The following is a 24,915-nucleotide window of genomic DNA, read 5'->3' as shown; positions in this document are numbered from 1 at the left end:
ATTTTGCTATCCACCTATTCACAGCCTCTCTCGGTCGTTGCCCCAAATCTCTCCACCAGCGTGGAGTAGCCGGCTAGAGGCACTTCACTCAAGCCGTCCTCTGCACCTTCCTTGTATTAAATTCTCTCTCTTTGTCTCTCTGATTAACGGCTCTGTTCGCTACGAAATTACGCAATGAAATAACCGACGCTACCGAAATATTCTCAGTGAAACAAACACGGTCTGTTAAGCACGCCATTCCTTTGATAAGATGAGTATCTCTCTTTAGGCGTCCGGCTATTCCCCTACATTGTCAATCCTAATCGATGGTTTCTGCATATTTTCTCTTTCTTATCCCAAGGTATCTCCCGATATCGCAATCATATACATTACGTACCATCACGAAGAAACCATGACTTGACAGTCCGCGTAAACGGATCCGTATTAAAGACTGCGCGAGACCCAGGTTCCTTCCGAAACTCTTATCGCTCGTTTATCAATATTCTCCACAGATTTCCCACTGACACCTTATCGAATAGCTAAGCTGCATAAAAGTCAACAAATTAAACCTATTTATGTATATATACTTTCTAGATGAAAAATACTAATGACTGTAGCGTGAGCCACGCGTATCAATAACAGCCACGCCTATTAATTATTGCAGAACACCCTCGGTAATCTTCTGATCCTTGGCGACATTTATTTGGGACATCCAGTACATTTTCCCACTGAGAAACGCTCTACTATGCGTTCTCAACCTGCCACTAAAGAAACAGGCGCCCAAACCAACCCCTTATCACAGCCGTCGCCTGTACACCCCGCGAGCTATTAAAAGCGTCTCTTATCTGCGCTTTCGTTATCAAAAAAGAAAATCGAATGCAGCGGCCAAAGCAGCGCCAGCATAGCGGGTGTTTTCCGACCGACCGAGTGCGCTCGGCGTGCCAACGCATCTGCAGGAGGAAGTTGCGCGCTCATCCGGCAAGTGTGACAAGTGCGTGAAAGAGCCGTGTCGAGTAACATACAACTGCCGCTCGAGCTGCGCCGCGCTCTGTTTTGTCTGGCCGCCAATGGATACAGCAAGCCAGGCTGCCCTTGCAACGACGGCTGCTCTGCTTTTGAGCGCTGTCGCCGTTGCCTTCGTGTTTCTGCTCAGGTGAGAAAAATCATTTTCTTCGGCGCCACGTGGTCTGTTGTGTAGCTTTCTTCCCTCGACAAACCCCACATATCCTCATAGTTACCGTCAAGTCGTCAACTTGCAAAAGCGCGTTACGAACGAGGATCGAGCATAGAGAGACGAGTGTCCGGTTAGCACAGAACGCGTCAAACTAACATGGCGTTAAACGTAGCGCTGTTCTGTTGTACGGACGGGGGCAAAATAATACGTGATCTGCGAGCGGGCGTGCCAAGCTGGCATTCTTCCGCCCTTTAACGAAGCAAGCGCTTTCTATCGAGACATGGCCTGGCACAGGCGTGCTCTTCAGTCCTCGCGTGCCTGCCCCAAAGTCCATTTCTTGCCAGCGTGACGTCAGAATCACGATGGGCTAGGACATTTACGCTAACAGAGCGGTGTCTCTTTCGGTTGTTGTGACATTGGGACAGCGCATTAATTTTACCATAACGGGGGGAGGGGGGTAATTAACGCGCTCCCTATGCACGGCACACGAGCGTTCTTGTATACCACCCCCATCGCATTGCAATGCGGCCGCAGCGGTCAAGATCTAAACGTCTATCTAAACCGCCAGCTGCGCTCAGCAGCACGACGCCATAGCCATGCACTGAGCTACTGCCACTACAGGGGCGGGTATCGCATTAGATCGAAGTTGTCTTCTGTGCGGCACAACAACTTCACAATTCTTCGCCGCACGGCAACATATCAGTCGTCATACTGTCGCCATTATGCCGCCATCCTTGTCGCCGTGCCGCTGTTGTCACACACACAATTAGTATCCTTCGACAAGCATGCTCGTCCAGCTGGTAACGCTTTGCAGAGGCAAGATGCTTGAAAACCAACTGCCTCCAAAATGCTTCATGCAAGATCTATTTTCACTATGCGTGGTATCTGCAAAAAAATCAAAGCCCCTTTCTTAAAGAAAGATGGTTGAACGCGAAGCTTTCTGCCATGGAAACTAAATCAAAGTCGAAGTCCAAAACCAACGACCAGGCAACGAACCCAAGCTGAGCGACCCGATGCGATGCATATGTGATTTGATTGCTCGTTTAAATTAGTATTTTTTGAACGTTGACGTTGAATGAAGGCACATTTCGTTAAGTTGCTTAGCCTTTATTTTAGTTGATTACACGTTCACATTCACACTTTCACGGACGACTCTACACTTGCACAGTATTGCCTTGCGATCGCTGTGGTAGACGTTCAGAGGCAATGCGGTTGCCGGTACACGGGATCGGCCTTACGGGCACGATCGCGCTCGCGCTTACGTTCGCGTGTGGATGGATGGAAACAACGTTATTGAAAATCCGGCGAAGTTTAACGACCCGTGCTCAGGTCTCCCATGAGGGGACTTCGAGGTCTGGCCTAGAGCACTGCACGGGCCGATTTTTGCGGCCCGGGCCTGGCCCGGGCCCGTTTTAACATTGGCTGGCCCGCCCGAGCCCGATCAAAACTTTTATGGCGAGACCCGAGCCCGGCCCGGGCCCGGAAATAATCTACGTTACCCGTCCGGCCCGAGCCCGACTCGAAACTGGCCCGAACCCGGCCCGAGACCGAAAAATACATGTTTTTCAGAGTTGAGAAGCCCGATAATAACTCGCAGAAAGCCCGAGCCCGGCCCGGGCCCGCTTCAAAAAACCTGAGCCGGGCCCGGGCCCGGGTCAAAAAGCACACGCCGTGCCCGAGCCCGGCCCGAGCCCGTGAAAAACTGCTCTACCCGGCCCGGCCCGGCCCACGGGCCGGGCCGGGCCCGGGCTTTCGGGTAAGCCCGAGCCCGTGCAGTGCTCTAGTCTGGCCTCTTGGCCGCTTGCCGGGCCCGCTGGACTGCCCACTCTTATGTCTTGAGCTTGGAGCTGCGAAGGGCGGCGGCCCACTTCGACGGAGCTACTGCCATTTTAGCTGCTATAACAGGACACTCCCACCACATGTGCGACAGTGTCGCTCTAGTAGCCTCGCATAACTTGCAAAGAGCACTCGCGTATAGATAGCGTGGGGAAAATGTGCCGCAATCGCAGCAGACTTGGGCACGTGTGTGTCTGCAATTGTCGCCAGACGACTGGTGACGTTTCTGCCTGGTGACGTTTCAATCTGGGGTGAGGTGGGGGCAATATCCTCCTGGCTAACTTGGTGCTTGGTGATTCGTTGTATATGACTAAGCGTGCTCGCGTCTTTCGCACCAGGTGGTCCGAACTCGAAGAGGGGGTCTCTGGCTCTGCGCCGCAGGTCACTTCTCGCGCAGAGCGGTGTGCTACCTCATTCAAGTTAGGGGGCGCCCTCGTCGGTGGGAGTGGCGACGTGCGCTGGGGACCACATGATCGCAGTGCTATCGAAGTGCTGTCGACCTGCTTTCCTTAGGATCTGAAGAGCTTCGGAGGAAACGCGCCCCCGCGCGTACTTGCGAACTGCGGATTGTGAGTCGCTAAGAACGACCTCGCTGAGGGGGTCGGTAAGCGCAAGTGCAATCGCAACCTCTTTCGCGGTTTCTGGGTATTCTATGCTGACACTACACGCATGCGTAAGCCGGGAGGTAAGTCTACGACTACAGCCGTGAGCCGGTGTTCTTGTGTGTATTCTGCCGCGTCTACGAAGCGCGTAGTCCTCTTTCCACCAAATGAGCGCAGCAGTGCCTTGACACAGGCCTGGCGTCGGCCGCCGTTATTCGGGGAGCATGTTTCGAGGGATAGGGGCGGCGATCAGCGTGTCGCTGATGTCGGGTGGAATGGCCTGTTTCTGACCGTGTTGGACGCGGTAATTGAAGCCGACATTCTGCAGGGTGTACCGACCCGTAGCTGTCAGGGACATGCGTTCGAGTTGCGAGGCTCTTTGAGCATCCACGATTTCCTCAAACGTGTTCTATACCCCCAGCTGTAGGAGACGAGCAGTGCCCATGGACTCCGGTAGGCCAAAGGCTATCTTGTAAGTCTTGCATATAAGAGTGCTGAGTTTCTCCCTTACGGTGACATTCCAGTTGTGGAAGGCAGCCACATAAGTAATGTGACTGATTGTGAATGAGTGTATGAGGCACATGACGCTGTCCTCTTTCATGTCCGTGTGCTTGCTTGTAATGTGTTTGATCAGGCGGCTTCGATCTTGCATGCGGACAGCTTCTGCGTTTGACATGTTGGCGGCTATATGTACGTCGAGGATGCGTATATTCGGGACTTGGGGAATACAGGAGCCATCTTGCGTATACAGGAGTATTTCCTCACTTTAGTGTGACTCGCCGGTAGGCTTGGGGCCGGCGGCGCGGGCGGTAAGTGAGAAGCTCCCATTTGAGTGGAGATAGTGGGAGACCCGTGTCTTGGAGGCAAGCTTCTACTGCAGAGGCCGCTGCTTGTAAGGTGCCTTCTATTCGACCGTCACTGCCCTTGTCGACCCACAGGGTGATGTCGTCTGTATACAAAGTGTGATGGAGGCCGTCAGTCTCATCAAGGCAGGCCGGGAGGCCCAGCATCACGAAGTTCAAAAGGAGAGGGGAAATGAACGACCCTTGAGGAGTGCCGGCGCTTCCTAGTGCATTTAGGAAAATTATAACTGCGCTAAAACGAGACTCGAGAACGAAGTGGACAGGACGATCGCAGGGCTTGCAAGGAACGCCCAAGAGAAAGGTTGGTGAGGGGTGCCGGTAATCCGTCTGGGTGAAACGGTGCTGCCTCCCGAAGTTGAAAAAATGCTGAGCAGGGGACCGAAGTACAGCGTCGAAGCACCAATTACCAAGCACGAACTCCTGGCAACTGCCCACAGCATCGCGGACAAAGTGCATACTGAAGATAGGGAGCGGTGTCGTCAGGAATGCGTAGAGGCCGTGCGGAGCGGCTACGAGAAGAAGGACGGCACCCGCATGATGCGAAGAATAGCAGGATATATGAAGGACTCAGGCCATGCTCTCATGTTGGCGGACAAGGATGGAAGCTTCGTAGTCATGCCCCAGGGGCTCTTTGGTGACAAGGCCCTAGCCGCTGTTAGGAAGAATTTCCGGATTTCGGATGAAAAACCGCAAGGAGCAAAAAAGAAAGCAGTGGCGTTGCTGGAAGATTTAAAACTCGACCGGATAAAGAGGGAGGTGAAGAACAACAAAGTTCATGCGCTCACCGTATTCTTCAGTGCAAAAAGCCATAAGTTGGATTGTCCTTTCCGAGCCATTGTCACGGAGCGTGGAACATGGCAGGCTACTGTCAGCCGGTACCTGCAGAGGCAGCTTTCGGGGCTGACCCCGGAGGACCCATACAAGATCGCGAGTTCAGACCGACTGGTGGGACTGCTCCAAGATAGTGCACCAGGAGCGAATTCCGGCTTCTCGGTTGACATTGAGGAGCTTTTCTACTCGATTCCCCATGAGGACCTTTTCAGGGCAGTTCGTAATTGTATTGAATGTGCTGGTGCGGTGGCGTTCCAAAACTCGAGTGGTGTCTCGGTAGGGGGATTCCTGGAACTGCTGGAGACCTACCTCACTTCTACGATTGTGAGTTTCCAGGAGAACTTTTATGTACAAAAACGAGGCATATGCATAGGGTCTTGTCTGGCGCCAGTGCTCACCGAGATATATTTAGCTGATGTAGATTGTTCGTTGTCTCGGGTGCTTACCGACGATTACATTGTTCGTGTCTGCAGATACGTAGATGACTTTTTAATACTTGTAAAAACTGACTTTAACGATGACCTCGAAGAGATAGCGAGGCGTATTCTTCAGTACTTTAATGCCACAGCAACAAAGTTGAATTTTACTTTTGAAATGCCTGACAATGCTTCACTGCAGTTTTTAGATTTAAAGTTGGTTTTCCATGACAGCAAACACCTGTGCTGGTCGTACTCACCACGCACGAACAGGGCCCTATTGCCTTTTGATTCTTCTCACTCGAAGCTTGTGAAGAGGGGCATAGCAGTGTCATGCTTCAGGTCATCTTTGAACAAGTCATGTCACCACAAAATCAAAGGTAGTTTTTGTTCACAAGTGAGTCGTCTCCGAAATGCAGGTTTCCCGCAGACGCTGCTTCAGGCTGTAGCAGAATCACTTTTGAGGGTCGTATGCCATCGTACCACGGCCGCTGACGATAACGCAAGGGCAATTGAAGGAAAAAAATCGGAGAAGGAGTGAAAGGCGGAAGGTTGAAGTGATGCCGTACCTACACAAGGTATCGCATGGCATTAAAAAGGTGGCGGGAAGATACGGGGTCGATTTGGTTTTTTCAGCGCCTTGCAAGTTATCGCGTTTGGGCGCCATGTCCAACGCGAGCAAAGTAAACAATGGAAGATGTGATGTTAAGCACAGACGTGCGTATGTACCCTGTACAACGGGAGTGGTCTACGAGTTCCCCCTGACCTGTGGAATGGTTTGTGTGGGGCAGACTGGAAGGTGTATTAACATGCGTTTGATGGAGCATGCTAATTCATTAGGAGACGGGAGTTTGAGGCATCTACCAGTTCATTGTGGCGCTTGCGTGCAGGGATGCAAGCCCATCTTCAGCAGTACCAAGGTGCTAGGGCGAGCCAAGAGCCAAAGAGCAAGAGAGATCTTGAAGGCATCTTGGATAGCTAGACACGGGCCTGATAAGTGCGTCAGCGACTCATCCGTGTATCTTTCCAGCAAAGAGCGCGATTTCATTTTTAGTAGATAGAAGTCTTGGAACTTGTCATGTTTGTCATTGCGCATGCGCTTAGTTTGTTTCAAAAAGGGTGGTGTACTTTTCCAATAAACTAGTTGTTAGTCTACGATCGTCCTGTCCACTTCGTTCTCGTGTCTCGTTTTAGCACAGTTATAATTTTCCTAAATGTCTTACCAACTAGCCCCCCATCAAACGCTTCTCGAGTTCCTAGTGCATGTTCTTCGGATGTCATGCTGTCGACCGCGAGGGTGACTGTGCGGCGCGACAGGAAGTCCCTGATGTAGTTGTAGCTTCGCTCGCCCATGCTGAGCTTGTCACTTCGGCTCAGGATTGCTGCATGTGCTTCATTGTCGAATGCCTTTCCAGATACAGCCGCTAGTTGGGTCATTGATGATCTGGTGGCAGAGCTGGAGCACGACGTCTTGAGTGGAGAGGTGTGACCGGAAGCCCACCATAGTGGGCGGGTAGGCTCCAGTGCCCTCAAGGTGGCGGTTCATACGGGTGAGGTGCGCATGCTCCATCACCTTGCCAACGCAGATTGTGAGGAAAATGGGCCGCAAGTGATCGAGGCTGGACGGCTTTCCTGGTTTCGGTATCAGGACTGCCTTAGAGCGTATCCACGCCTCTGGGATGCGACCCGCTCGCCAGCATTTGTTGACGTATGTCGTAGGAGCAGTGACCGAGCCATCATCGAGGTTTCGTAGAGTCTTGTACGTAACCTTGTCGTTACTAGGGGCTGATTTGCCATTAGGGTCGTGCAGAGCTGCGCGGATCTCTGATTCGTGAAATTCTTCATCCAGCGTCGCGTTTGACTCGCCGTTGTAATCTCCGTGTTGAACATCGGGTCGTTGATGGAAGTACTTGTCTAGCAGGCGTGTCACGATCTGTTGATAAGCCGTGGTAGCCCAGGAACGGGCTACCACGACTGATCAACTGTCGTGGTAACGGTGACATGGTGCTTATGCCCATGTCACTGTGTACAGGGCTTTATCAAATTGTTCTTCTTTCCATATGTAAACGTTTGTTGAGAAAAGTAAACAGTGGATGACTGTTTTACCTGTATTCGTGAACCAGTGTTGTTCTTTTATTGCACTGCAGGCAGGAATATCACAAGCTCAGAGTGCGCACTGCTACTCTGTCACAGTTCTGAAATGTCGCCTTAGTTTGTTTTATGTTTCATCAATTTTCAGATGGAGACGGAAAACTTTTGATTTCTTCCGAGGGACTGGCATCTCGGGTCCACCCCCGAGTTTATTCTCGGGTCATTTCTACCAATTCTGGACGGAGGTACGGTGCTCAGGGTTACCGATGGTGATAATGACGATGTTGATGATGTTGATAAAAATGTTTATTTTATTAACGGATGGTTTGAAGGCCTATTATGTAATGCTGATAATAAACATTAAAGACATTTTTTTTTGCTAGCGGACAGCGCCATTATTCTATAGATTTTTCCTGGGACAACTCCAGCGTTCGGTAAGAATAAAAGGTATTTAAGTAATACCAAAAACGCTTTATAAATGGCAAGTTTATAAACGAACGTGCAGCGATGTAGAGATTGGCCAGACCTTGCAAAAATCAAACATGGAATTAAGTTGTATCTCCAAAGACAGTCTACTCAATTCATCCCAAAGGTCGTACGAACACAACAAAATTTCTGCAATGACTTTTGTAAGTCGAAGAAACTTCTTTTCATGATAGTTTCTTTCATGTAAAAGTAAAGTGAAAAACAAAGTAATGCGAGTTCGCAGTGATATATTTATTTCATTTTATTTAAGCCTCTCTTCGAATGCCTATCTTGGTTCTTTCCTCATAGTGAATCAGCCGACGTTGTAAAGGCTTCCATCGGGAAGCACACATAATTGAAAAAATAATGTGTGGCTCTGCTACCACAAACACCACACCACAGACCAGCGGAGCTGGGGAAAGCCTAGTAAAGTAATGACAAACCACACAATTATCTTACCGGTGTTCAGGATTTCTTTGCGATGTTCTGAGTAGTATCGCGACGAATTCAACCGGCCACGTTCGCAAGCCTCCGGATCTCCATTTCTTCGCCTACGCGAACTCTCGGCTTCCCTCAATTTAAACTCGGGATGTTCTCTTCTGCGACGCTTGGTTTCAGCTTCCCTAGCTCTCGCTTCAGTATTTCGGATGGCGTGCCGTATTTCGGAAGGCGTTCCGAAACCTGTCGAGCCGCCGCCAGAGGCATCGGCTGCAGTCACGGACACCGGGCGCGTTAGGCGCGAACGCGGTCGGCCTCGGCAGCAGCTCTACGCGTCCCACTGCCACCTGCCTCACTCCTCCTCTCTACCTAGCATCCGCTATTTTGACACTCTTCTTTCACTCTCTCTCTCTGAGCTCTCTCTCCCCCAGCTCGGCGAAGCTATCGCGCAGCTGGTATAGGGTATGGCGTTTTTTGGTGTCGCCTACACGAAAATTTCCTTGGCGGGTAGAGGTATGCAGCTTGGCTGTAAAACATCAAGTGCATGGTACGCGCGATGATTTGGCAATGCTACCTCGGTTAAGGTCGTTTCTGGCCCAGACCACAAACAAATGAATGTATTCGTTTGTGACACCCCTTACAAAATCTATTTCGGAAATTGCGTTGCGTTTTGTTGATTTTCTAATACATGCAATTGCCTTTATGCTGAAGTGCAGTTGTATACTATGAATGGTTTTTTGCAACGCACATGTCAAAAGCAGGTCACGCGAGCAGCAAGATAATGTTTGTCTTGGAACAGAGTGCAGTACTACCTCTCCAAGTTGGGAAGACGCTTCCTTGACTCGTTTTGCTTCCAGTTCGATCTGCCTTACTTTATGTGCAGGTAGTAATACCCGATTAACAACCACACTGGTCGATTCTCAAGCCTCATTTGACGCCTAAAGGCTGGCCGGTCTTTTCATGACACGTAAATGTCACGCTTATATCGCTGATTCTGCGACACACGGCCTCGAATATACGGAGGCACAGTGATAGCCTTCTATTGTATACTTCAGTGTGCAATAGGCGTTCTTTTTCTCTGGCCAGCGTTTTCTATTCCTACCTCTACCCCTCCCGTGGTCAAGCTCAATGCCCGCACTGCGGTGACCGCCCCACCCTACTGCATATGGTCTGGCTTTGCCAAGACAATCCCAACGTCCCTCCCGTTCCAAACCCCACCCTCATCTCCTGGGAGGAGCGGCTAACAAACGCGACGGCGACTGGCCAGCAATAGCTGGTCGACCGTGCCGAGGCGGTGGCTGCTACCTATGGGGCCCCGGACTAAGGGCTCCACCTTCGAGGCACAACTGGTCTCCACGATATTGTAATAAAGTTTATTCTCTCTCTCTCTCGCTAGCCTGTTCAAGTCTGCTATTCCGATAGCTCATGATAGCCTGATATTTCGCTAGTCTGATATTTCTGCTGTTAATACATGCCTCTGTGTTTGACTATTGATGCGGAAAGCGTCAAATGGCCCATTGATCGAAATGGTCCATTGAGCTTCCGCTCTATATTTACCCAATATTTGTTGGCGTTCCCTTAAAGAATACAATGGAGGTACGAAATATAGGACATTACATCATTAGTTGTAGCATCATACAGTGGTAATGAATCTAGTGATACCAAATTTGGCAAGATATCCAGAGCAAGCGTAGTGGCTATTCGCGAGGACTTAAGTTGGGACTGAGTGCACTCATTTGGCTCCATTTTGATAGGTGAAGGTCGTTCTGACATGGATATAAGCATTAAGAGGAATTAAATATTTATAAAACGCAGAAATGTTTAATTGCACAACCGCGGGACCAACCTGAAAAAGTTGTCGCAGTTTCACCTGAAAGGCGAAGCATCAATTGCGATAGCAAATTTGTAGAGAGCTATACGGAGTAATGATAGTAGCTTTATCAGCTGTATAAACTTGGACATGCAGCAGCACCGGCAACACGCACAACTGTTGTCGACGCCGTCGGCGTTTTGCCCGCGTTCGCTCAAAATGCGTGCGGCGTTGATGACGGTTGCCGGAGCCTCTGATATAAATAGGCACTTGGTGCCGCAGCTAAACGCCGCCTCCCTTCCCTCCCCCTCCCCCACGGACTCTCGCGCGTCGGAAGAAGGCGCGTTTGCTCTACATATATGGTGATTGTAAAGGAGGAAAGAGACGCCTACTTCTGCAGCCCTTAAGCGAGCACGGCGCAGAACGCGCGTTTGTTCTCCGCCGTGCGTTCACTCCCCGTGAAAGCGCGCGTCCCTCGCGCCCTTTCACTCGCACATACAGCGTTCGGCGCGCGGCGACGATTTCATCTTCATTGACGTCATACGGAACCTCACGGCGACGGCGACGGCGACGGCGACGCCGACGGCAGAAATCTGCTTTTGAGTGTCCATATAATTGCTATCGCAATAATAAGTTTGGTGGTATATGAATATTTGGACCATCTAGAAAGCCCGGGAAGCTAGCGACACACAGGGTCTCCCTGCTGCCCCGGCGCGGCCTAGATTACGGAGTAAGGTAATCTTACTCCGTGGCCTAGACCCAGGCCATCAATTTGCAGGATATTTATTAAAGTTGTCTCACACAGACACACATGAATATTGTAAGAGCGGAACTGTTTAAGCTCTTGGTTACGCCGCGTAGCGCGAACAAAAACTGCTCCTGGCGATGAAGTCACCGCGCGTTGCCTAGCAATCAGAGAGAGAGAGAGAGAGAGATTGTGGTTGTGAAGAGGAAGAGGCGCTAACCTAGCAACCACCTCGCGGAGCGGCGTGTGCTTCGCCTCCTCTTCGTGCCGTCCACATGTTGCCTTGACATGGGACTTTAAGGAGAGGGAAGGAGAGCATGCTCGGGAGAGAGAAAGAGAAAATGAGAGAGAGAAAGACAGAAAAAATTGTAGCAGCACCAACGAGGCAACGCGCAAAGCTGCTGCCGACGCCGTACGCGTCTCCCCGCGTTCGCGCCGAACGCGCGCAGTGTCCGTGACTGCAGCAGGCGCGTCTGGCGGAGGCTCGGCAGGTTTCGACCAGCCACGCCCCTGCAAGTGTAGAGACGCAGCTTCGGAATGACGTCACCGGGGAGATAAAGCTCGGAGCCGCCGCGACGGCTGCAGAACTCTCGTTGGCTCTGTGGCGAGTTCATGTAGCCTTGACATGAGACGAACAAAGAAGATCCGGACACCCGAAGAAGCCGCCCATCTTGAAGCGCGTCGCGCGGCCAAGCGAGAATCTGCGCGTCGGCGGCGAGCCGATTCGGAATAGCGTGCCTACTGGCACTTAGCATTTCCTAGAAAACTTAGCAAAGCCTTGTAAAACCTGGAAGAGGCTAGGTTAGGGAGCCTACATGCAACGCCGTTTCAAAAACGCCGTTGCATGTAGGCACCCTAGGCTAGGTCTATCACCAGCTCCGCTGTTTACTCTAGCCTGGCACCACTAGTGCAAGCTCCCCACATTTTTGTAAGCGTGAAATGTTTTAGCTCCCGTTGTCGGCGACCTTCTAATGACCTTGAGCCAAAAGCCACAGCAGTTGCTCAAAACCTTAACATGCCGGCAAGTTGCGAGAACTAAAAGAGATAATCCGGGCAATCAGTCAAAACTTAACAATATGCGTTCTGTGGCCGCCAACCCTTTGTAGATGGCCGCAATATATACGCTAGTTACTCAACAAACAAGTTACAAAAAATATTGCTTCCAAGTTCCTCCTAATGTTTCGTCACAATATCACTCAAGCTGTAACTTTTAGTACGCTGAAGCTTTATTTTCCAGCGAAGCTGTTAAGGGCTCACCTTTCGATCGTCGCGTCCGACAATAGAAAGAAAATTACACGAACTTCCCGTAGGGGAACCCTGAGTAGTATGCGAAGCAGCCATGGGGTCGACTCAAGTTCCCAGTAGTTTTCAGATCAGCCTGTCGCCGCTGCCGTTTCGTGGCAGCGGCTCAAGCCCTCTTCTCCGCGGCTCTGTCAACAGCGCTGACACTGGCGTTGACGCTGGCGCTGTCCGTAGCACTCATCGCGGCGTTGCGGGAGGAGAATGAGAGGACGAAGTGAATGATGATGAGTGGGCGAAGCACCGGGGGATCATTCGGGCAAAACAACGGAAGCGTTCTCCGGAAGCCGGAAGCTGGCTTCCGGAACCGGAAGCGGAACCGGAAGCAGAAGCCGGCTTCCGGTTCCGGCTTTCGGAAGCCGGCGCATGCGCAGTATAGGGAGCCTACATGCAACGCCGTTTTTGCAGCGTTGGTGACGTGTTTATGAAGTACGTGCCAACCTTTGCCGTACATCCTATGGTGGTGTACATTTGCGACCATAAGGTCATCGTCCCTATGGTCACTAAATAAATGAAAACCACCGGATCATAATTGTATATATTTCTCATTCTTTATTAGTTAAAATAGCCAATTACACCAACACATCTTAATAGTTATAATTTGAAATACATAATTCCCACTATAGTAGAGCTTCGCATGCCTTCCATCTCCACAATATTGGAAGGGCTGACAGATTTTTTTCATTTGCAATAGCTACGTTCAAAAGGCAGATATAGGGGACCTAAGGCGGCACATTTGCAGCGAACCACTTTGATGCGACAAGAAGAAAATGTGGCGGCAGACGCATAGCGTGTTATGCTAGAAGAAACGCGGTTGAAGGCGGCGCCACCACAGGCAGCAAAAGACGTCATATGGTACCCATTTCATGCTTACATCTACTCTCGATTACGGCAGAGCCAGCAATGTTTTGCACTTGAGAAATAACGTGAAGTTCTAGTGACTGTAGGAAGCAGAATCTCGATTTAGGGCCTCGAAGTTTGCCAAACATAAACACAAATTGGAAATTTAAAAAAATGGGGGCAGCTTCACACTAGTGGAGCGAAGTCTGAGCAAACAGCGAAGCTGGCGGCCCTTCCCTAGTTTTAACTTGGCTTTTCATTAGCTTTAACTTGGTTCTCTCTTAGCTTTAACTAGGCCTTTTCATTAGCTTTAATTCGGTTCTCTCTCGAGCGTCGTCGTCTTCTGGGACATTGGCTCCGTTGCGGCTCATCATTCCAAAGTAGAATATAACGTCTCTTAAGTAGTGGGACGCGTAGGGCTGCTGCCGATGCCGACCGCAATTCCCCGCGTTCGCGCCGAACGCGCCCGGTGTCCGTCATAGGGAGCTAGTCCGTCACTGCAGCTGATGCCTCTGGCGGCGGCTCGGCAGGTAAACTCGATCATCAGGGAAAGTGCGTCTCCGAGCGTCGGCGACGCGGAGCTATATACTCTGTAGTGACGTCATTGCCTAGCTTCGCCCCCGCGCTGCTGTGGGGAGAAGCTAGGGAGATCTAGAGTGACCTAGCCGAGCTACGGCGGAGGACCGAGCGGCGCTGTTGCGGAGGTTATGCAAGGCGTCTGTTATTGACAATTTTGTATGGGAAGGGTGCAACAGAATGACCGGGTCAAGGAAAGGCGGAGGCGTACTAATTAGGCAAGGTCCGAAGTGGCGAAGGGTAAGCGAGTCATGTAAAGAGCATTTATGGATAAGCGGCACATTGCAAGGCAAAAATACGTGGCTGGGCGTAGCTTACCTATGGACAGGTAGTGATAGCAGAGAAAAAAAATAGAGAATTGCTTGATTGCATTACAAGCGTTATTAATGAGTTCAGTAAATGGGGCCACGTGATATTAGTGGGAGATATGAACGCACACATGGCCGATTTAGACGAATATACTGATTACAACGGCTCTCTAGGGAGGATCTGTGTGATGTACAGAACCTTATAGTAGTTAACAGGGAGAATAAGTGTCATGGACAGATAACGTCGCAATGCGGAAACAGGCAGTCATGTATCGACTACGCCTTAGTCTCAGAAATCGTCTACGAACAACCAGACCAAATGATAATAGATGAAAATTGGAAAAATAGCCTGGGAAGCGATCATAGACGTTTAGCATTGAAGTTTGGGAGAGATACCAACGCAGAACACGAACCTATAGCCTCAGAAGTTTTAAAAATGAATGAAGAGCAAATAACAGAGATCGCAAAAAACATAAAGAAGAAAATTGAGGCTTTTCCTACAGCAGTCTGAGAATGTAAAGAACTGGTGGACGTTTTGCAGCATGAAATAAGGCAGACACGACGAAACAATTGTTGGATTGGGAAGAGGAAACCACGTAAGTGGTGTAAGAAGGAGATAAAACAAGCTATAGAAGAGCGTAAAGAAGCATCTAGGGCTCATCGAGAAGCCAAAAACTTGGGATTACAAGAAGTGGTGTCCCTTAGATGGAATACATCCCGAAAAAAGAAAAGGGTGGCGAGTGAGCTCGTGCAAGAGAAACTTAAATACGCAAGTGAACGCTGGGTGCATAACATTCACAAAAGAGACAAAGGCACCCCAAAAAAATGTGGTTGATCCCTCTTATATAGGAATCGGTATAGAACACGAAAGTGAAACGTGTCTTCACAGAAGTAGTGTAATGTTTATTGCACATTGATATATAATGTCTATTGGTGTTTTGTGGCTAAAGCGCCCTTAGGCGTTGATGCACCCACGCTGACGCCTGGTGGCACGTCTCCTCCATCACGACTACCAACGTCGATGACCATGAGCAACCGTCGTGCATATGGAAGCTGCACTACGCTGCACACGCTAGCACAACGCGAAAGACGAAGCATGTAACTGACACACTAATACAACGCGCAAGACAAAGCACGTAACTGAATCGTCACCGAGTCAAATCAGCGCGTACAGCGCGTCGTAATTGCAGCCTCCGCGATCAACTTCAGAAACATTTTCAGAGCTAATTGCGGAGGCCATGCTCCGCTGTGCTGAGTACGGTGAACGCCACCTAGGTGGCGTTGGTAGTGCTTCTTGATGCCAGCGTCCCTTCAAATGCTGGCATCGAGGCGTCGTAGTGCTGAGACCACCGAAGCGTTCACTGTCGGTGCGCGTTAGTGTCATAATGCAGTACTTCTCTTTTCTGCTCGTAGGCGGCGGCACTGCCCCGAGCAAGAGCGCGGGTACACGGAGGAGTGTTAAGCCCAGACCACACGTACGCTTGCGGACGCGCGTAAGCTCGCGTCTACGCGCCTTGCGGTTGCCGCGCCTAGCGAGGAATGGCGTTTTGCATCCACAAATACGCGCGACAGCGCGCGCTCACTGGCATCACTTGTTTACACCTTGGCAGACGCCACTTCGTATTTCGTTGTTGGCAGTGCTTCAAAATGCTTCGATATTTATAAACGTAATTTTTATCTTTTTGGAGCTGTTACATCAGCCCAATAAGTGAAGAAGAAGCACTTTCTTGCATGGTATAATTCTGCTTAACTGAGAGTTGAATGTACCGCGCCGTCGCTGCGTAGCCAGGCGCGCCGACGCGAGGCAGCCCAGGCGCGCGATAACTGAGAGGAGCTGATCAGCGAGATCGCGCCGCGTGTCGGCGCGTACGAGCCGTGCCGCACCGTCTGCGCATGCGTGGGCGCGCGGACGCGAGCTCGCGCGCGTTTGCAAGCGTACGTGTGGTCTGGGCTTTAGATATATAAGGCGCGTCTGTGTAGCTCTCTGCAAATGCGTTTGTGGCGCAATGGGTTAAACGCTCGGCGATCTATCGTCGCGGACCGAGAGGTCGTGGGTTCGATTTCCAAATTTTGCATGTTTGTGGAACTTTTTCTTCTGGTTTCTTTCTTTGTATTATGTTCTATGACGTATTTCCACGACGGAAATACGTCAGTGAAGTCTTGGTGGACCCCGGCATAAAACACTTTCGTGTTAAAAAATTCTGGAACCATATAAAAGCACTCGGAGCTCCAACTAAAAACTAGCAAACGGCTATAAGGGATGAAGACGGTAACATTCACGAAGGAGACCATGCGCAGAGGTACATCACAGACGTTATTAGGGATAACTCCGGCATGAGAAAAAGCGTAGTTTAGACAACAGCTCCAGCAACAGCAGAGAGGACGGAGAGATCAAAATTTAGCATAGAAAGTTTTTATTGGAAAAAGGCAGCTGAAAATCTCCCTAACAACATGGCAGCAGGACCCGATGAAATCCCAATACAGCTAATCAAAAACCTCGGTCCAAAAAGCAAGGCACTGCTGACTAATGCCATAGAGCAAGTGATTAGAACAAAAAAATTGCCGTTGGATGGCGTGAAAGCTAGATGAACCTCATGTACAAAGGCAAAGGAGATAAGCATAAGACGATCTCGTATAGGCCAGCTACAGTGACGTTGGTGATATATAGAATGGCAATGCAAGCCATAAAATTAGAGCTGTCGAAGTGGGTGGAGAAAAACGATGTATTGGGGGAACTACAGAATGGGTTCCGGCCAGGCAGACGCTTACAGGATAATATGTTTGTACTAACTCAGTGCATAGAGATTTCAATAGCTCAGAAAAGACCTTTATTGATAGCATTTGTAGATATTAAAGGTGCTTATGACAACGTAGAAAGGAAATTTTCATGGGATATTCTTCAGCACGAAGGCATAGATGACGATTTCGTGGAGCTGCTGAGGGAGATATTTTGAGACAACCAAGTACGAGTTGTATGGGAAGGTAGAAAAGGTAATGAAATTGTGGGAATTCACCAAGGATTGAAGCAAGGATGTCCTCTGTCACCATTGTTGTTCACGCTTTACGCTAAGGGTATAGAAAGCCGACTGGAAAACAGCGAATTAGGTTTTGATTTATCCTACATGCGTAATGGACAAATGGTGCAACAGAAGGTCCCTGGACTGACGTACGCAGACGACATTGTGCTACTAGCGGACAATAAAAAAGATTTACAGATACTTGGGAATATCTGTGGCAATGCAGCGACAAATCTTGGCCTTAAGTTTAGCACAGAGAAATCAGGAATTATGATCTTTAATGAAGAGACGAGTAACTTCGTGGTGTCAATTCAACAGAAAGTAATACCCATCATCATCATCATCATCATCATCATCAGCCTATATTTATGTCCACTGCAGGACGAAGGCCTCTCCCTGCGATCTCCAATTACCCCTGTCTTGCGCTAGCGTATTCCAACTTGCGCCTGCGAATTTCCTAACCTCATCATCCCACCTGACTTTCTGCCGTCCTCGACTGCGCTTCCCTTCTCTTGGTATCCATTCTGTAACCCTAATGGTCCACCGGTTATCCATCCTACGCATTACATGGCCTGCCCAGCTCCATTTCTTCCGCTTAATGTCAACTAGAATATCGTCTACCCCGTTTGTTCTCTGATCCACACCGCTCTCTTCCTGTCTCTTAACGTTACTCCTAAGATTTTTCGTTCCATTGCTCTTTGTGCGGTCCTTAACTTGTTCTCGAGCTTCTTTGTTAACCTCCAAGTTTCTGCCCCGTATGTTAGCACCGGTAGAATGCAATGATTGTATACTTTTCTTTTCAACGACAGTGGTAAGCTCCCAGTCAGGATTTGGCAATGCCTGCCGTATGCACTCCAACCTAATTTTATTCTTCTGTAAATTTCTTTCTCATGATCAGGGTCCCCTGTGAGTAATTGACCTAGATAAACATATTCCTTTACAGATTCTAGAGGCTGACTGGCGATCCTGAATTCTTGTTCGCTTGCCAGGCTATTGAACATTATCTTTGTCTTCTGCATATTCATCTTCAACCCAATTCTTGCACTTTCTCGATGAAGGTCCTCAATCATTTGTTGTAATTCCTCTCCATTGTTGCTCAATAGGACAATGTCATCTGCAAACCGAAGGTTGTTGAGATATTCGCCATCGATCCTCACTCCTAATTCTTCCCAGTCTAAGAGCTTGAATACTTCTTCTAAGCATGCAGTGAATAGCATTGGAGAGATTGTGTCTCCTTGCCTGACCCCTTTCTTGATAGGTATCTTTCTACTTTTCTTGTTATAGTGAAGCAATATAAGTACCTTGGCGTACACATAAACGAAGGAAAGAATTACTCAAGCAACCACCAAGATAACCGGAAAATAAAGGGGGAGCGGAACGCAGCAATAATGAAACACAGAGCACTGTGGGGCCACAATAAGTATGAGGTGGTGCGTGGAATCTGGAGAGGAGTAATGGTGCCAGCGCTAACATTCGCAAATGTCATTCTATGCTTAAAATCGGACATATTGTCGGGTTTGGAAGTTAACCAAAGATCAGTAGGATGGTTGGCTTTGGGAGCCCACGGTAATGCCACAAATGAGGCAGAGCATGGTTACATGGATTGGGCCTCTTTTGAAGTCAGAAAAGCACCGAGCAAAATTAGTTTTGAAGAAAGGCTCAGGAACGTGGATGAAAATAAATGGGCGGCTAAAGTGCACAAGTATCTCTACATGAAAAGCGTGGACACAGAATGGAGGAAGAGGTCAAGGAAGTTGGCAACCAAGTACAGGATAATCGAAACTGTAAATAGACAACCAGGGGTCATCAGAAAGAAAGTGAGAGAAATAGAGACCGTGAATTGGATGCAAAGAATGGAAACAAAAAGGACAATGGAGACTCACAAGATGAGAAGAAAGAAATTAGAAGGGGAAATCTGTACGATAACACAAAGGGCAGTGCCTTGCTATTTGAGGCCCGAGCCGGTTGCCTAAGGACCAAAACATACCGGAACAAATATTCGAAACCAGATTAGGCATGTGTATGCTGCAGTAACGATCCAGAGACCACTCAGTACATCCTAATAGAATGCGACGGAATCCACCCAGTAAGAACCGTAGGTAATGTGCAACTCCCATAAGCGCTTGGGTTTAAAGTGGAAGGAAACATCAACAGATCAGCCGTAGAGATCAGCAAGAGACGTTAGAGTACTGGTGGAAAAAAAGCAGGGAGAAGATGGATACGACCTGATCTCTTAAAATTATCGGTAGCGATACAAGGTAAATTTTTGAAAAAGAAGAAAGATTAATGAGAGGTATACAGAAATGCTAGATAAAGCGCATGTATAGTATACCTGAATAAATCAAGCAGGCTAGGTGACTATTTGTCGCCGCCCCGTTTCAGAGGTGATGCCAATAAATAATTATCATCAGCATCATGGCGGGGCGAGGAGGCGGCGCTCCGTTGCTAGGCAATGTTGCTAGGTAACGCCGTGAATCAGTGCTCAGCGAGGTTTTTTGTCCGCGACGGGCGGACTAACTGCTACCTTAAAGAGCTCCGCTGTTAAAAGCTCGAAGTTTACTCATCGAGTACTCTGCACCAAAATCAGATACTGAAGTTCTGTAAGGCAGACACATCGGACGTAAGAATTTGCAGCTTACGTAAATTGGTTACGTTATTATCAAAGCTTTTGCAAGACTCATGCTCGCATACTATTGGTCTGCTTCCTAGGCGGTGTGTAATACACCACTTTTGTCCGCTGTAGATGGATTATTACGTGCCGCTTATAAAAGTATGAACTCATTTTTCATTGCTGAGTTTGAGTTTTGAGAGAGATAATTTCGTTTTTCGAAAGGTTTCGATTTTCAACGATTTTAGAGCGCAGATTTTAGGTGCCCGTTCCTGAGTTGATCGTCGCCGTCCCTCGGCGTAACAGCGCGACCGCGTTCTTGCCCCTACTCGCGCGTTCGTCGTCGTCTTCCACAGCTGTCTCCGATGCCGATTACCCTACCAGCGTTCCCATACTGCCCCTCCCTCTACGAAGGCGCTGACGGCAGTGACCCAATGCCAATCAGTGCGGTGATTTCTGCCTCATATTCTTTGCCTCAATATATCGCGAAATGAAAACGCGTATACAGCTGTGCTCAGATTTTGCATTATGAAATATCGTAATCGTCGCACATTTTTTTTATTTAATGAATTGCCGGCCTAAATAAAAATTCCGCTCTCTAGAGTCACTGGATGTAAACGTATTCTTTTGAATTATATTTGTTGTCTTTATAAAAAGACACGGTTGATCATTCTGTGATAGGAATCGGTAGAACACGAAAGTGAAACGTGTCTTCACAGAAGCTGCTGCATGTTTGCTTCATGAGCTCGCGGTCTGCTGCACCGAAAGGCGTACGATCTGCGAGCCGGCGACCGTGTTGCAGGTTTGCTTGACAAACGGCGTCCTTTTGGTCCGACCCCGTAGTGTCTTGGGGGGCCAGTTGAGTTGCTACGCACCCAGCCTCAGGAGTGCGAGCGACAGAGTTCGCAGCCTGCTCCGGGATAGCTCGGGGGCTTCTGCTTCACGCTGGCGTGTTTCTTGCCGGACCAAAGCAAAATTCACCCGTCGACGCCGTTCTCTTTCTGTGCCACTTAGCGCAGCAGTTTGTCTTAGTTGGTTCCATCCTAAGCGAAGCAGAAGGCGGCGTGTAAGCACAGGTGATGCATGTTGAAGCTGCACTCCGTAGTCGACGAGGCGCCACGGGCTACTCCGATGCGAAAGACAAACCACACTAGTAGAAGTTGTATCACTCAGTATCAATGTCGTAGAAGAGTATCAACGTCGTAGAAGTATACTGTCATTTTGTGGGTGCCAATTATCACTTTCTTGAGCAGAGAATTTCCTTCGAAGGGTCAGCCGCTCCTCCTCAATGTGAACCACCCGTGATAAAGCCTACCGGTTGACGTAATCCCCGCGTGACCTCCTTCTATGCCACTCTGTGTGAATCAGCCCGTGCTGACATCACGTGAGATGTTCCATAGTCTACAACAGGTGGCGCCACTCTGATTTTCCATTTTCCTAATTTTCTGGCTTGCGAAAGCACTGCCATTGCTACGAATGACGAGTTGGTTGTTACAGAAGCCTGATATTTCAATCTAGCTCGACTTATAATTTTTCTTGCGTTTCTCTCTAACGACAAATTGTAATACTGCGCGAAGGATCGTCCTATTGCCTTGACATTCTTTCGGCGGAATCTTAAGTGACTTGGAATAACACCATCTAATTGTGTGGTAAATTTGACACATTTATCATAATTCGGAACTGAAGGGAATTATTTCAAAATTTATTTGCTTACTCGTGTTTTTCGAAGCATTGAAAACCTCCTTTTCTATAAATATAATCCACTTCTTTCTTTTAAGAACACCGTGGAAGTCATGGATGAGTGGTTCAAGAAATACGGTGACATCTACGGGTAAGTGAACGTATCAATTTAAATTATTCATTGTTATCCATGTGTGCAATGGACCATACAAATACCCACCAACTTTGTGCGGAAAATATTGTAGCTCTTAACCTCTAAAGGCGAAGAAATTTCCCTTGTACACAGTCATATCGAAGGCAATAAATGTGAAATTGTTCACTAACCAGTGCTCTCTGGACGCATCGCTGACTTACTGGGTGGTAAAACACTTTATGCCCTTTCAGGTACTGCGTCTAGAAGGTAGATTAATTCCGCAAAACTAGTCCATATCTCCTGCACATTAACTCGGCCCATGCCGAGGAGCGGCGTCTTCGCAGTATACAACAGTAGTTTACCATTCAAGTGACCACACGAGGACGCAAAGAGAACCGCCAATGTGTTCTGTGCTTAAGATTAGCACAGTTCACATTGAAGGTTTCTACTTGACGGTACATCAACTTGCAAGTTGATAAAAGGTAATGCAATTAGGTTGCAACTTGCACCACGTACATGGAGGGTACGGATTACTTGTGTTATTCTAACTAACAAATGGTAACATTCCCCTCCCTCTGTCCTCACAAGCCTGCACCGAAGTAATAGTCACAATCATTTTTATGCAACTCTGTTCTCATCACATTACCTCGGTATTCTTTGCAGCCTTACATTAAAGCTGCTAGAAACGCATTCGCTTGTGTGACAGATCTTGCGATAACCACCGTGAGACTCCCAATACTCCTCTTTTTTTTTGATGCACCATGAATCGTATCTGAACCGCTAATCCTTCGAGCAGTTCTTAGGTTCGCCTATATAAAAAAATGTCATCTTTTTTTCCCTTTGGATATAAGATTCGTTGCTTCAATGCTTGCGATGTAGTGAAAGTAAATGAATGATGCATTGATGGATTGATTTGACTTGATTCGATGATTGAAGGATCACAGATGCTGCACATGAAATTGCAAAACTATAGCTCCGTGCGAATAAGCTGCATTGCGCAGTGTAAATTCGATATTTATGAGGATATTTCTTATATTTGTATCATCCATAATCTAAAACGCTGACAGTGGTAGCACGGGAAGCTGATTGTGGCATTTCAAAAGGTATTTATTTTCATTCAACTGCAGCTCAAATGTTCTCTAGTGCTTTTTCTGTGCCAATTGTACTTCTCAGCTCGCATGAGTTTTTTCGGGTCTTTCAAGATTTTCCTGTGTCTGATGTCATCGCAGGATGTTCAATGGGGACGCCCCTTTTGTCATGGTGAAGGACATTGAACTTTTGAGGCGTGTGTTCGTCAGCGATTTCGGTCAGTTCGTGGAGAGAGGGGTAAGTGCACTCTCTTAAGACAATTTCCCGATTCGCAACCAATTGTAAAGCGAACAAGGTTGTGCAATAATTGCCAGAACGCACAATTAAAACTAGTGCATGCAAATATCCGTCATGCCGGCTATCCGGTTAAACTTTGGGAAGTGAATCCGGTGTTGAAAATGGTTATCTGGGTATCTAGATTTCAAGAAAGAGATATTCAAGGTATCCTTATAGAATAACCGGGTTAGCCGGGTAATCGAATATTCGCACACGAATATTTAGTGTGCGAAAAAGAAAGAAAAGGAGGTTGACCAGAGCAGATATCGGGTTTGCATGAGCGGTTGCTAAAACAAGTACAAATATAAGAATACAAGAAAGAAAGAGAAGTAATTTCGGCACAAGTACAGAAGAACAAATACCTGGCTATCCGGACCTGGACACTATTAATCGCACAACCATCCTAATAATCGATCACACCAGTTTTCCGGTTTTAAAACTCGAATAACCGGTGAATCGAGTAACTGGATAACCGGTTTTTCCACAAAACCTGTTTGATGTTGCAACACTAATTGAAACCATCGCTTTTCCCGTGCGATGAACTGTGCTAGAATGATGGAACCCAGCCTTGTGTCAATATTTCGACGGCATGACGTATTCAACTGAGCAAAGTAATGCATGTGCAGTACTGGCCTGACTAAGACAAGCCCCCTTGTGGAAACGCAGGAAGCAGGATTTGCAGTTGAAGTGTTGAAGAAAAGCCCTCTGATCAAATTTATCAGGTTGAAGCTTCCCTTGTTCTGATCAATTGGTATCCATCTTCCTGTGGCCCCATTGTCTTCTTTCACTTTCATCTAATCTATTACGCTCTATCCACTGTAAGCAGCTGCATTCAATGGTTAAGCAGAGAAGGACTTATGCAAAAGTTAATCTAAAGCGGACTTTTGCCGCAGAATGACGGAAATATATAGCCGACGAGGTGAGATTGTCCAAAAAAACATAATCCAGTTACATCTACTACAAATTGTGCGCTGTTTTGTGATTACGTCTTCGCCTTCAGATCAGGAACGAACAGTCAGCTTTCCTGCAAAAAAAAAAAAAAGTGGCCAGCTTGAAACTAGCGATGCCAAGTCTGAAGAAACAACGGAGCTGGGCGACTTTCCTTAGCAACTAGCCTAAGCCTATAGCAGGCCGGGGTCGCTTTCGCGGCGTTGATGTTTGGCTTGATTCTTGCGTTCTCGATATTCCGGATCCGCTCGGCGACGTCGCATATCGGCGGCTTTGTCGGCGAGGTAGGCTGGATCGGCACGAAGACGGCAATTCCCTTGCCGCGTTGCTTGAATGCGCTTCTCTCGTCGGGTAGCCTCTTCTTCCGGCGTCAATGTGCGCTTAGGTCGAGCCATATCTTGGTAGAGCGGATAAATGCCCGGGCGTCGCCGCGCGCACGCTTTCGTTAGCGCGGTCACATGACTCTGCTGAACACGTGCTCGGCGCAGCCATGACGTCAATGTCCAGGCTCTTCTCTTTTGAGCATAGCGCGCTCCGCGCGCTGTGCGCGCGAGGGACGTGGCATTTCCTAGCTCAAACAGTTTTAGCGTTGCACACCGGAATTTTTCCAAGCTTAAACAGCTCCGCTGTTAAAATCTCACCAGCTAAGCGTCTCAACTAAGAATTTCCTGCAGGTTGCCTTTTGAAATCAGCTATCTTACTTTCATTCTAGGTCATGTTTATCGTGAAGTCCACTGGCCTAGGTGCCTGCAGTTGGCGCAAGGCACCAGAGCCGGGTAATTGTACTGCTATGCCATTAAAAACACTCGCGACAGTTCTGAAAGCTATGTAAATGCAAATGGCAAGGTCACAAAAGCCTCGATCTATCGTTGTTGCAAGGTATCTGCCAGT

The 24,915-nt window shown here is 48.4% G+C and overlaps 1 protein-coding gene across 1 annotated transcript; it reads left to right on the top strand.

Annotated features, from left to right (window-relative positions):
• The first annotated feature begins 872 nt into the window (after nucleotides 1-872).
• Nucleotides 873-23,820, top strand: LOC119454120 (cytochrome P450 3A31-like). The gene is made up of 5 exons (XM_037716125.2): nucleotides 873-1,132; nucleotides 7,941-8,037; nucleotides 21,677-21,729; nucleotides 22,941-23,037; nucleotides 23,743-23,820. The coding sequence occupies exons 1-5, from the start codon at nucleotides 1,047-1,049 to the stop codon at nucleotides 23,818-23,820; spliced, it is 411 nt and encodes a 136-aa protein (XP_037572053.2). The 5' UTR covers nucleotides 873-1,046.
• Nucleotides 23,821-24,915: the final 1,095 nt, after the last annotated feature.

The sequence above is a fragment of the Dermacentor silvarum genome, chromosome 5, assembly GCF_013339745.2.
Source record: "Dermacentor silvarum isolate Dsil-2018 chromosome 5, BIME_Dsil_1.4, whole genome shotgun sequence".
Taxonomy (NCBI): Eukaryota; Metazoa; Arthropoda; class Arachnida; order Ixodida; family Ixodidae; genus Dermacentor; species Dermacentor silvarum.
The sequence above is the reverse complement of the archived record's forward strand: the minus strand, read 5'-3'. Positions and strand labels throughout refer to the sequence as shown.

What these genes read in the sequence shown, in the direction of transcription:
- LOC119454120 (XM_037716125.2), top strand. Translation starts at nt 1,047, where the DNA reads ATGGATACAGCAAGCCAGGCTGCCCTTGCAACGACGGCTGCTCTGCTT. An exon ending in GCCTTCGTGTTTCTGCTCAG is followed by an intron (nt 1,133 to 7,940) that starts GTGAGAAAAATC and finishes ATCAATTTTCAG; the next exon opens with ATGGAGACGGAAAACTTTTG. An exon ending in TCTACCAATTCTGGACGGAG is followed by an intron (nt 8,038 to 21,676) that starts GTACGGTGCTCA and finishes CTTTCTTTTAAG; the next exon opens with AACACCGTGGAAGTCATGGA.